Raw genomic sequence first — 14,181 nt, 5'->3', positions numbered from 1 at the left:
TTATTAACCAGTTTTGTGCCAAGGAAAGTAGGGAATAAATAAAAATGAATTTTGTTTCTCTACAAGCTTATGGTATAGAGTCACATTGAAGGCAAATGATGAGCATTTCCCCCCAAAATAATAACTCAAAGTTTGTTGTTGTTGTTTGCTTTTGTTTGTAGTTTCTTCTTTGAACTTGTTTCAGTTGGTAGAAGTGGTTAGAACCTTGAGCAATCTCCACTTGATATCAATGAAAAAAGCAAGTACAAATCCTTTCCCAGAGAGAAACCAGAGGGTCTTGGGTATTATTAATGTCCACCCAGAGAGAATGTCTTTGTGGATCTTTATGAAGTGCTGAGTGAGATGCTCTGGATGCATTAAATGATGCCTGTGTGCCCCTGCTACAGGTATCCTGTGAATTGTGCCCATAAGATGCCAAAAGAAGAGGCTTACTTCATTCTTGGCTACCCCAAGAAGGGACACAACCACTCCTACATCACAACTGAAGAGTAAGTTCAAAACTGAACCCAGGGAGGTTTCTAGTTTGCCATTTGCTGACACAGCCTGCTGATTTCCACCAGCACCTGCCTGTCAGTAAATCTCTCTAGTGTTCATTTCTCCAGAGAGTAAAAACCCTGATAATGAGGTGAGGAACCCCCATGATCCTACAAGGGGCTCAGTCAAGCTTCTCTGAGGCCAAACAGGCAAGGAGACAGGAATGATAATCAGTTGGATCTTGGCATTTATTTTTCTGTATCCTTGGCTATTAGGTTTTCACTACAGGTTCCCTGGATGGAAAACGTCTGGATGCAAGATGACACTTTCCTCAAACCTTGTTATGTCTAACCCACTCAGGCTCCTAGAGATGGTCTGCAGACAGAACAAAGGCGAGTTGCCAAAGAGCTAGTGAGAATGAAGGGCAAGTATGTGCGACTCCCAACTGCAGACTGACTCCAGGGTGAAGATGATGGTTATAATTCTGCATCATAATTTATCCTAAGGAAAGCTGTTTGATATTATGAATTAATTAAAAATAAGTATTTATATGATTCAGCATTTCTAAGTGCTAAGCAATGCATAATCAGTCCAAGACACTATCCTTGTCTTTGGAAAAATATTACAGTCTTTTGGATAATTAGGTTCAAGAATAATTTTAGCAAACATAAGTGCTGTAATGGGATGACAGTCTCCTGGGACACACTCTACATGTACTAGAGTGGGCAAGATTGGTGGGAGGTCAGTTTACACCCTCTGAGTGGAGACTCCAACAGGAAAAAAATGGTACCAGGTTTTTATTTGGACTATCTCCTAAGTTCAGAACTTACTGAAAACTTGCTCTCCCTTGGAAAAGAACTATTTAAAAATCTTTATTAGAGTGAACTAGCAGGGGCAAGCAAGATGCAGAATCCATTAAAGGGACTGAGGAAGAATTTAGGCTGGGAGCATTTCCTTAGAAGACTCTAGTGGGATTCTCTAACATTCCTGCGTGGTCAGTGGGGAACTGGGCTGGGGAGATCTGAAAAAATGTCTGAAGAGCAAAAATACACTCTTTGGGGTATTTGGGGGGTACACATATTAGGTAGGATATTGTTTCAGCTTCTGTATAATGATTTAACAAACTGTATCACTGTGAAACGTCAGGAAAGAGAGGTTGAGGGGTTCTCTCAGTTGAAAGGGAATAAGTAATTTATGGAGATTTTAAACTGCAGTTTTCCAGTCATTGCCACTAGAGAGGCTGATTTCATAGGTCTGGGGGTAGGGGCACAGAGTTGGCACTTTAACAAGCATCTCATGTGACTCTGCTGCAGGAGGCATTTGAATGACACTCTAGAGAGCCCTGCCCAGCTGGGTAGTGGATTCTTTTGGTGTGTCTGGCATATCCTGATGTTTTCCACTACTGTATCAGTCACTGGATGTGTGTAAATGCAGTGTGACTGTGCATAAAGAAGTGGAACAGAGCTCTGTCTGTGTCAAGATGTCCAAGGGGATGACCACAGACTTGGTGGGTGTAATTAGAGCACAAGCATGCTAGGAATTAAATCAGCTGCCTTCAGTCATGAGAACCCACTGAATGCTTCTTGTGAAAGCTTCATTTCAGGAAAGGGTGATATGGCAGGAAAGAATGATATAGAAGGAAGGGCACTGCTTGGATATCTTAGGCCAGTCACTGTGAATGCTGGTTCTTTCACTTACTAGTTGTGCAGCCTTGGGCGTTTTACCACCTTAAAATGTTAGGGATATCAGCTGTGACATGAACATCATATCTACTTTGGAGGACTAAATGTGAGGATGTGAGGATGAAATAAAAGTCTATATGTGGGGTGCTTAGCACAATGCATGGCACAAATCATTGCTCAATGAATGCCAGAGAAGCCACTAAGCTGGTGGTGATGTTGATGAATCTTGGTAGGTCTCAGCTTCATGATCCACAAAATAGGTGGACTGGCCTGCATAATTAGGTCAGACTTTTTATCCAGCACTGTCATCCATCCTGTTTAGAGATGGACAGAATAGACTTAATGCCTCAGCAGCCTTGAGAAGGAGGTGGTCAGGTAGATGTTACAGGGCTTCTGTCCAGGAGAAGCCTCAGCTATATCTTGATTTACATTCAGATGCTCAATCTCCTATAAATCACCCAGCTCTGCAGAGCCTTTCTTTAGCAAGTCACAGCACTCTCCACTTTGATCATGCTATGATGTAGAAAATCAGGCCGATGCCACCTAATTGACAGTGTTATACAGGGAAAGCACAGCCTCAGTCACTGTTTCCAGGGCCTCTGTGGTAACTAATGCTTCCCATGGGCCACTGGACATAGGGCTCAAAAGGTTGGCTTAGATGCCCGGATTGCATCCTGCTACAATCTTAGTGAAGTTCCATTCTTAGTGAAGCTACAGGTTTGCTCTAGGCTCAGCTCAGACAGTTCTCCCCAGCACTGAGCCTCCTTGTTATATCTTTTAATAACCCATGCCTGGTCAGCTGGGAGGTTCTTATTGAACATCTTTAGAGTCTCTTGACTCCAAAGTCAAGTCGGCTGGCATCTCTGACTTGGCAGCCAAGCAGTCTGGAGAGATAAGGTTGCTTGTCTCAGCATCCCCTGGGCTCTAGTCCCAGCTCAATTCTAAAATATCTTTTCCAGGTCACTTAGGTGAGAACAGAGTAAGCAGTAAGCACTGACCCATCTGGTTCAGTCTTTGGTGATTCTAAACTGGATTCCTGAAGCAAGCAGAGGCCAGATAGCATCTTGTGTAATGGAGTATAAACATGAGACACATATCCTAACAGCTGGGCTAGACTCTGGCATCCCCATGCAATATTTACAGTCTTGGGGACCTTTAAATCCAACAAGCCCTACTTCCACCCCTTCAGTCAGAATGTGCCAGCCCTAAGTCCTCAGTGGCTGCTTTTTTTTTTTAATTTTTTTTTCAACGTTTATTTATTTTGGGGACAGAGAGAGACAGAACATGAACGGGGGAGGGTCAGAGAGAGGGAGACACAGATCCGAAACAGGCTCCAGGCTCTGAGCCATCAGCCCAGAGCCCAACGCGGGGCTCGAACTCACGGACCGCGAGATCGTGACCTGGCTGAAGTCGGATGCTTAACCAACTGCGCCACCCAGGCGCCCCCCTCAGTGGCTGCTTTAAATACTTTCTCCTCTTCACTATCTTTTCTCTATCCCCAATCAAAACCTACTCTGTGGAAAGTCGCGGATCCCCTCATTCTCACTAGAGTGTCAATGACCCACAAGAGGTGAAAGTAACAGAATATTAAGCTTTTAGGACAAAGGAAAGATGAATCTTTAAAGATGGTATTTCAGGTCTTCAGTTCCAATTGTAAATGAGTAAAAATAATGATGTTGGGGCTAGCATTATGCCCCAAATCCACATATTTATAAATAGTTATCTTAAAAAAGGCATTCAATGGTTCATTCATTTTGCAGATGTGAATTTGTAATCACCCATAATTCATTTGTTCATTTTTTATTAATTTGGCCATCCATCCAACTGTCCACTTAGCCATCCATCCATCCATCTTCAAGAAATATTTTTTTGAAACACCAATGTGCCTGACACTTTCTAGGCACTGAGGAAACAAATTAAAACATAAACCAAAAACCAAAAAACTCCTTTGGGACCTCCTCTCCTAGAAGAGACAGGTAAGCACACTGCTGATTACCACTGCAGGGCTGCGTATAAGAGAAGACAGGATTGGTTGCCATCATCCTGGGAGTGGTGGGTGGTGCTGAATCTTTGAACATGAATTTATTAGTCATGCACAAGGAATAAAGGGGTGAGTTTGGGTCAGAAAAGACACAAACACAAATGAGATAAATTCAAGTTTAAATCCTGGCTCCATCTTGTGCTACCCTCTGTATGATCATCAGCAAGGCACTTCACCTCTAAATCTATTTCCTTATCTGTGAAATGGGGATGATAGGTGATGCCTCCTTTGCAGGATTGTTGTAAGAATTAAATAATCTAGTATGTGTACAATGTTCATCATGGCATCCGGCTTAGAGTAGGTCTGAAGTCAATGTTAATTATCAATCTTTTTTCTGGACTAATAGTTGGGGAAAATGTTTTAAATAAGTCCTTATGGAAAGAAAAGATAACTCAGTCTCAGTAAATACTTTGTTCATGTAAGGGTCAGTTGCTACTGCACTTCTTGTGCCTGGAACTTGGGTGCTTAGGCCATACCAGTTAGCCCTATTTCTGTGGGCACACACCTGAGAGACTCCTAAAGAAGTTCCTGTTCCTGGTTACAGATGCTGGAGGCCTGGTGAGCGTTCAGTGTGGTATGGGGTAGGAAACTACTTGGGGGCTGGGAGGTGTTGCTCTGGGCTGGAAAAACTCCTGTGAAGATTGAAGATTGATGCATGTTCATCGCAATCTGGAGCAAGGTTTCTGTACCCAGATGCATTTGTCTATCTCTTGGGCCAGGGCTGCAGGGATTGGAATCCTGACAGTAGTCCTGGGAATTTTGCTGCTCATTGGCTGCTGGTATTGTAGAAGACGAAGTGGATACAGAAGCTTGAGGGTTAGTAAAGTTTCCACTGCTGGAATCCCTCTGGATCCAGGATACCCTTCCCTTTCTTTCTTTGAATTTCTGGGGAATGAGATAACATTCTCATGATCACCTCTAACTCTCCTCTCTGGTTCTGATGAGTCTTTCTCTATACTTCTTTCAAGTCTTCTTTGCTTCTACCTAGGCATGAACCCCAACCAGAAACTTGGCCCATCTCAGTGATTTGATTCACAGCAAACCTGAGTACTTGGCTGTGTATGTAGCTGAGCACTGATAGTTTGTGTGGTGCAAAGAAAGAGGTCCTGATACTCTTGCACAGCAAACAGTGGCATGTGAGATGCTCCAGATCTTATCAATCCTTCTGGGAATTCTCACTGGTTCTGTTCTTCAACTTAGTGGCTTGCTCATCTCACCTTGCTGCCTCACCTGGGAGTTCCAGGTTCTTCTAACTCTGTTATACCAAGCAATTCAGCATGCCTAGGATCTATACAGCCATAAGTACAATGAGGAAATCATCCACCCCTCAGCAGCACAAAGGACCGCTGGGTTTTTAACAGAGCCCATTCTCATTTGATGACCAATGTAGTTTTGACAGAATTTTTTCTTCTTTACCCACATGAACAGGAAGCTAACAAATTACACAGTCCAGTCTTGGGGCAGTAGTGTCTTCCACAAATGGGAAACATCAATTGATCTTAAACCATTAGAACTACAGGTCTCACTTAAAAGCCAAGTAGCACTTTAGCTCTTAAGCATCCAAAGACTCTCTCCATAGTGAGCAATGGAATGAAAGGAAAGTTGTAATTCTCTCTCCCTTCCCCCTTCTCCCTTCTCTCTTTCCTCCTCCACCCTCTCTTTTTCTGTCCCTCCACACTTCTCTCCATTTCTCCCTTTATTATTACACATCAGAAAACTTCTGAGTTGATACATAATGGAAAAAAGTATCTTTACAGAAGATGTTGGAATGTCCCGTTCCTCATTCAGCAAACACTTCATTTAGAAGAAAAGGTTCTGTGATGGAGAGGACGGTTGTGAGGGTGGGGTTTGGAGCTTGGCAGTCTGAAGAAGGGGAGGGGAAGATAACAGGTATAGCTTTGAATTCTCCTTGCCAGGAAGCTTGGGGAGTCCCATGTGCCCCTTGCCCTAATCCCCATCTTGTCAGAGTGTCCAAATACAAATCATGAAATACAGTGCAAGTTTGGGGGCCAACACGGCCACTGAGCAGTAGTAGCCCTCCCGTGTGTTGACATTTAGTGGAAAGAAGGAAGTTTATGAGTCTGAATAAGATCCCAAACCAAGTACCATAGGAAAGCCTTGGCTTAGGAGATTAGGGATGGATCTTGTGTTCATATGACACTTCTCTGTGGCTGTTCACAACAGATTAGGGAGGGACTTTGCTCTCTGCCACAGAATTCCATTTGTGCCTCTAGTACAGAGTTAATAGTGCTTTGCAATTGGTTATTAATTTTTTTTGCCTCCTCTACCCCTTATCCTTCCTCCACTTATGTCTTGGGACAGAGAATATTTCTTACTCATCTTTGTACCTCCAGTGCCTGGCCCATAGCAGTCACCCCATTGTATGGCATCAGGATTTGGTCTCATTGTCTGTCATTGACTCGCTTGATGACCTTAGATTTTAACTTCTCTGAGCCTCATTTACTGTATTCTACACCTAGGCACATGTGATATAATATGATATATATCAGTTTTTAATATATATTTTCTTCCATATGTTTATTTAATTCTATATTTGTATATAAAAACACACAATGATTTAAGTCTTTCAAGGAGTAAAAGCTCTACAAATTCAATATGTTGACAACCATTTCCTAATTGGCTTGATGCCACTGGACAAAAATACAATGATATTTTTCCTTCCTGATTCAACACTCCCATCTTAAACTCAATTAAACCATAACAGAGAGTCTTTAATATCATAAGCTCAGACACTGTGAACATTTTGCTTAGTAAGGTTTCAGTTCAACCTTACTAGATCAGTGATTTGTAGAGTTTCTGGAATTTTTGTGAGATGGAGCTGTGTTTAAGTTTTCTGGTTCCTGTGGCACCTAAAAAATGCTGTCATTTATTTTTTTTTTAATGTTTATTTTTATTTTTGAGAGAGAAAGAGAGACAGAGCATGAGTAGGAGAGGGTCAGAGAGAGAGGAAGACACAATCCAAAGCAGACTCCAGGCTCTGAGCTGTCAGCACAGACCCTGATGTGGGGCTCAAACCCATGAGTCATGAGATCATGACCTGAGGTGAAGTCGGACACTTAACCGACTAAGCCACCCAGGTGCCCCCTACTTCTTAAATTAATATTAAAATCTTGTTTTGAGACTTTCATATTTCCTGAAAAGCTGGATTGGGGATCAGTAGTCTAAGAAATTTAGGCAAAATTATGTAAAATAGTGCACTAAATAAATCCTCCCTGCCTCTCTTCAGTGATTTTTTTTTTTTTTCATTTTGAAACCAAAGGACATAAATGACAATAAATGCAAGCTTCAGGTAGCTAAGTTACTCCACCTCTAGCAAACTGCTTTAAGCTTTGAAATGTTTACTTTCCCACTTCCATTGACCATAGAATGGTAGCATGGTTGGTTGGAATTAAGATCTCCTAAAGTGTCTCCATTGACTCACAACTCCCTTTAGCCCTGAAAAACATCTTTTGAAAGAAAAGAGTGCTTTTTGCAGCAACTTGTTTCAGCAGGAAAATGATTTATAAAGGGATGGAAGTTGTTTTTGTATTTACCAACTTTACCTTTCACTTGAAAGTTTAGGACAAAATGCTTTTTGATTCTTGGAGAATTTCTTGGAGAATTTCAAGGCCCCTGCTACAGTTCAGTTGACACTCATGTTTCACTTGTGTTTCTCACTGCTTGATCAGGGGCCCCTGCACTGGGGCTCTTGCTAAAATGCAGATTCTGGGACCCTCTCTGGTGGTGGGACCCAGGAAGCTGCCTTTTAAAAAGATTTATTTTTGAGAGACAGGGAGAGAGGCAGTGGGGTGGGGGGGAGGTGGAGAATCCCAAGCAGGTCCCACACTGTCAGTGCAGAGCCCAATGCGGGTCTAGATCCCATGAACCGTGAAATCATGACCTGAGCTGCAATCAAGAGTCTGACACTTAATGGACTGAGCCACCCAGGCATCCCCAGGAAGATGCCTTTTAAATCGAATGCTGAAGTTTCAGTACAAATGCATAGAATTGGCAGTGAACTAGGGGAGTGGATCATGCCCCTATCCTATAGCAGGTGAGAGATTTACAAAGAAGAAAAAGAATAAAAGTGAAAATTGAGGTAAAGGGAGAAAAGGCATTAAATACCTTACCTGTGGGCTGCGAGTTGGGGAGGGGAGCAGAAACTTCCTGCATCCTCACATCAAGATTAGGGCCTTTGCACATATATCCTTCCAGGGGGTAACATCAATAATAATCTCAGACTAGAGTCTAGGAAAACTACTTCTTTACAGTCTGCAGACTGTGTAGTTATCAGCCCAATCCATGTCTGGCCTTATCTCACTGATATTTCAAACAGTTCTCCACTTCTCCCTGAGAAACCTGCCTTAATGCCCTCTTCCAACCTAGTAGACCCCAATGATTAGCCACAGTCTGCAGAAAAGGCTGAAGAACTGCTAACATCCTCACAGCCTCCTTGTTCCAGTCCCTCTCAGCCAGTACCACAGAATGCATACTGCTAATGCCCTACTGGCTAGATTTGGCTCACTGGTGTTTGGGACTGTATTAAAAAAAAAAATTGAATTAGGTACTAAAATTTAAAAGTAGCATGTTACATAAAAATCTCAATTTCCAGTTTCTTTTTAAAAATCAAGAGATCTAGCAAAAACTGGCAGCTATATAGTGGTTGTCCCTTTAGATGAGACACTCTCCCTCCTTTTCTATGGCCCCCACCTGGCCCCTTTCCTCCCCCTTAGCATTACCTGCCTGCTCCTTCTAAGGATCTGAATAGAGCTGGGTTGCCTGGGGGCAGGCAATAAAGAGGCGCATTGTCTGCATAGCACTGGTTCTCCATGTGACCCTGGATCATCAATTTTGACAGTATCACCTGGGAATTTGTTGTAAATGCGCATTATGGGCCTCACCCTAGTGTCAGAACGTCTGGATGTGGGTCTGCCAATCTGGGTTTAACAAGCCCTCAGGTAATACTGATGCATGCTAAAATTTGAGAACCGCCACTATGGAGAATTTAACAAAAATAAAAGCAACTAAAACTATGCTTTTTATTATCATAATGTGCTAGTAATTTTAAACTATGTCAGTGATGAAATATTCCACCTCACTATGGTGGACCACTCCTGAAGTCCCCACTTGGGTATGTTTCTCTGTTCTGCACAATTTGTTGTTATTATATTCTAGGGATGGAGAATATCACCTTGTAAACCTATGCAAAGCACCAAACTAAGCTTTCACCCACCCCTCCCCATAATAACTCAGGGTGCATAATTTATTCCTTGACTAGTCATCATGTTGCAGCTTAACTTGGAAGCTCAGGCTACAACCACAGTATTTCTACCACAACATATGCGTTTGTAGCATTTTAAAGATATTTTGCTGTCATTATGGGGAAGGCAGAAATAGTCAGTGTGTCCCTGCTGCCAAGTTTCTCAAAAGTTTTTTTCTCACTGAGATACCTCACTAGCTTTGACCACCTCCACTCAAAATCATTCTCTGAGGTTCATTTTTTAGATTGATTCTTTTTCTATTTCCCTTCAAGAATATTCATTGACGAACTAATGGGTATCAGGCACTGTACTAAGTGCTTTACCTTTAGTTTTAATTTCTACAACTCTGAGAGGTAGGTGCATACTACAGATGCACAAATACTGGAATTCAGACAGGCAAAATGACTACTAGGCAGAAACACACTGCACATAAGTGGCAGAACCAAGATTAAAACCCATTCTTCTTCTTCTTCTTTTTTTTTTTTATAAGTTTATTTATTTATTTTGAGAGGCAGGGTGAGGGGAGAAGTAGAGGAAGAAGGAGAGAAAGAATCCCAAGCAGGCTCAGTGCTGTCAGCACAGAGCCTGACATGGGGCTTCATCTCACAAACTGAGAGATTATGACCTGAGTCCAGATCAAGAATTGGGTGCTCAACCAACTGAGCCACCCAGGCATCCTGATTAAAACCCATTCGTAAAATTTCAACTTCCTTCTCTTTTCTTTATTGAACTCAATTATTTTTTTCTCAACCACTGACCTTCATGCATGCACATTTCAGGACAAAAGCATTCACACTGGCACTCGAAGTACCTTAACAAGGAGATGTCCACGTGAGGGGTTTGGTCACCAGGATAGCAAGCTGCCTTTTCAAGAGAATAATTGTGAACCTGTGGTAGGTTGAGATCCTATATCTTGGTGTTTCTGTATGGCTGTTTTTAACTCAAATGAATAAAATTATTCCAATTTAAAAAGCAAGGACAATATGAATATACATAATGCTACTGAACTGTATACTTAAAAATGTTAAATAAAATGGTAAAATTTATGTTATATATATATACTTATATATATACATGTATAAACATAAGTAATAACATAATAAACATAACAAAAACATAAATAAACAAAATACATAACAAATAAACAAAAAACACAATAACAAAGATAAAAATGGGGAAGCCCAGAGATTGTCTTAAATCATGTCCTCTTTTACTCAGATTTTTTAGGTCAATGATCTTATATGTATAAGATCCAAAGGAAGAAGTTTGTTCTGCATACAATATCTTTTTTGTCTTATGTTTTTAGTATATTTGCCTTTTTCTGAATATAGATATATCTAGGGGAGAAAAAAAAGCATCTGTTATTAATTGTATAGAGCTGTGCAGTCCAAAAGGGTAGCCACTAGCCACATGTGGCTATGGAGCATTTGTAACAAAGTAGTTTAAATTACAATGTGCTGTAACACATACCAGATTTCAAAGATTTAGTATGAAGAAAAAAATACAAATAATTCATTAATGATTTTTATATCAATTACATGTTGAAATGATATTTTGATATGTGGGATTAAATAATTAAGATTAATTTTACCTGTTTATTCTTATTTTGTAATGTGGATACTAGAAATGTTTAAATCTCATATGTGGTATACTCTATTTCTATTGTGTGCACTGGTATAGGTGCAGTATATCATGATGGTGGAGAGAATGGACTCTGGAGCCAAATTGCTGTGAAATTGTGTGACCTTGAACAAGTGACTTAACCTCAGTTTTCCAACCTGTAGTATGAAAACAATGAAAACACTCTAGAATTCTAAATTTTGAGCATTAAATAAAGGCCTGGCACATTTTTGCTATACTGATGATAGCACTGGCCTTTAGATACACAAGATACACAAGGATGTATCTATGTGGTATAAATGTAATGTATATTACTGGCTTTAAAAACAGTGTTCAAGAACTCACTAGCTAGGGCTTGGGACTTAAACTGACAAAGGTCATGCAGGTATAAATAAGTTTTTGAGATTTTGGGAAACCTGTGGACACTTACAACTTTCTGTCCAGAGAAATAGCATAGTTATGATGCTAACCATTAACTCTACCCTCTCCCAGAACATACGCACTGTTGCCAAGCCCATACTCTCCCTTTCTCATTCTCACAGGTTCCCAATGCTCCACCTGCCTATGAGAAACTCTCTGCAGAACAGTCACCACCACCTTATTCCCCGTGAGAATGCTGAGAGGTGCTGAAATGATTTCCCTTACAATTTTGCTGGAATTTAATATGGACATCTAATATTCTGCTTTGGAATGCTGTAGAAACAGTGTAAATCATCCCTAATAATAAGCTTAGTATTTTTTTTTCAACGTTTATTTATTTTTGGGACAGAGAGAGACAGAGCATGAACGGGGGAGGGGCAGAGAGAGAAGGAGACACAGAATTGGAAACAGGCTCCAGGCTCTGAGCCATCAGCCCAGAGCCTGACGCGGGGCTCGAACTCACGGACCGTGAGATGGTGACCTGGCTGAAGTCAGATGCTTAACCGACTGCGCCACCCAGGTGCCCCATAAGCTTAGTATTAAATTGTTAGTAGAGCAACTAGTAATACTAATTGGGGAAATTATGAGAAATATTAAAATGGAAAAAAACTTTGTTAATAAACACTATAATGATACTATTTGTATAATTTTCTGAGACAGAATTCAAGTGTGTATTCTGGCACCATTAAATTTCTTCTTTGTTGAAATTTGGCTAACAACTAAGAAACTACTATTCTGATTTTTGAAGAAGCAGCATCTTGGCCAATAAGAACTCTAACAAAATTGCTGCACATGAGTCTGTGGCATGGAGTACTTGCAAAGGATATCTTTATAGGTTTAAGACAAATTTGACCTACCAAATTATACTCACATTCAGAAAAGTATCAGTAATGTCTCTTTGTGGTCTACAATTCCATGATACTACAATAACATACTGCAGATATCCTGTATCTTCATACATAGAATCCAGTTCTAATTACATTTCACTTCAAGACTCAATAGTATCATAATTAATGATAAAAAGTTTCTGTTAAACCAGAAGGTGGTGTAAGGATTTAAATAAGATACTGTAGGCTTCTGGGAAGATGGCGGCATAGGAGGATGCTGAGCTCACCGAGTCCTGCGGGTCACTTAGATTCCATCCACACCTGCCTAAATAACCCAGAAAATTGCCAGAAGACTAGCAGAACAGATTCTCTGGAGCCAAGCGTAGATGAGAGGTCCACGGAAGAGGGTAGGAAGGATGGAGAGGCGGGGCACGCTACAGGGACTGGCGGGATGCAGCCGGGTCAGAGGGGCGGCCTGCCAGCAAAGCAGAGCCCCCAAGTCTGGCTTGCAAAAACAGAGGGGCCGGACGGAGTGTGTTCTGACAGCAAGCAGGACTTAACATCTGGAAGGTTATAAGTTAACAGCTCTGCTCGGAGAGCAAGAAGGCTGGAGGACAACAGGAGGGAGAGCTGTTGAGCCCCTGAGGACAGAGTGTAGCTTGGTGGGGAACAAAGGCGCTCACCAGCGCCATCTCCCTTGCCCACCCCCCAGCCAAAATCCCAAAGGGAACCGGTTCCTGCCAGGGAACTGGCTTGCACCACGCAAACACCAAACGCTGTGATTCTGTGGTTCCATCCCTCTGGGAGGTCTGACTCCTTCCCGGTGCCGCAGGGCCCCTCCTGAAGGGGATCTCCGAAGGATAAGCTAGCTAGCTGAGCCTGCCCCTCCTGCCCCCATGCACCTTGCCGATCCACCCCAGCTAATACACCAGATCCCCAGCACCACAGCCTGGCAATATGCAAGTAGCCAAGACAGCCACACCACCCCACAGTGAATCTCACCCCTAGGAGAGGGGAAGAGAAAGTACACACCAGTCTGACTGTAGCCCCAGCGGTGGGCTGGGGGCAGACATCAGGTATGACTGCGACCCGCCCACCAACCCAAGTTATTCAAGACAGCACAGGGGAAGTGCCCCGCAGTCCCGCACCACTCCAGGGACTATCCAAAATGACGAAACAGAAGAATTCCCCTCAAAAAAACCTCCAGCAAATAACCACAGCTAACGAACTGATCAAAAACGATTTAAAAAATATAACAGAAAGGGAATTTAGAATAATAGTCATAAAATTAATCGCTGGGCTTGAAAACAGTATAGAGGACAGCAGAGAATCTATTGCTACAGAGATCAAGGGACTAAGGAACAGCCAGGAGGAGCTAAAAAATGCTATTAACGAGCTGCAAAATAAAATGGAGATGACCACAGCTCGGATTAAAGAGGCAGAGGAGAGAATAGGTGAACTAGAAGATAGAGTTATGGAAAAAGAAGAAGCTGAGAAGAAGAGAGAGAAAAAAATCCAGGAGTATGAGGGGAAAATTAGAGAACTAAGTGATGCACTAAAGAGAAATAATCTACGCATAATTGGTATTCCAGAGGAGGAAGAGAGAGGGAAAGGTGCTGAAGGTGTACTTGAAGAAATCATAGCTGAGAAATTCCCTGATCTGGGGAAGGAAAAAGGCATTGAAATCCAAGAGGCACAGAGAATTCCCTTCAGACGTAACTTGAATCGATCTTCTGCACGACATATCATAGTGAAACTGGCAAAATACAAGGATAAAGAGAAAATTCTGAAAGCAGCTAGGGATAAACGTGCTCTAACACATAAAGGGAGACCTATAAGACTCGTGACCAATCTCT

At 41.8% G+C, this 14,181-nt stretch overlaps 1 protein-coding gene across 1 annotated transcript; it reads left to right on the top strand.

The window, feature by feature from the left end:
* Positions 1 to 411: 411 nt before the first annotated feature.
* On the top strand, positions 412 to 11,689 carry MLANA (melan-A). Its single transcript, XM_047831117.1, has 4 exons — positions 412 to 488; positions 4,917 to 5,013; positions 10,238 to 10,351; positions 11,621 to 11,689. Exons 1-4 carry the CDS (start codon positions 412 to 414, stop codon positions 11,687 to 11,689), a joined length of 357 nt encoding a protein of 118 aa, XP_047687073.1.
* Positions 11,690 to 14,181: the final 2,492 nt, after the last annotated feature.

The sequence above is a fragment of the Prionailurus viverrinus genome, chromosome D4 (assembly GCF_022837055.1).
Source record: "Prionailurus viverrinus isolate Anna chromosome D4, UM_Priviv_1.0, whole genome shotgun sequence".
NCBI classification, from domain to species: domain Eukaryota; kingdom Metazoa; phylum Chordata; class Mammalia; order Carnivora; family Felidae; genus Prionailurus; species Prionailurus viverrinus.
This window is presented reverse-complemented; position numbering and strand designations above follow the sequence as displayed.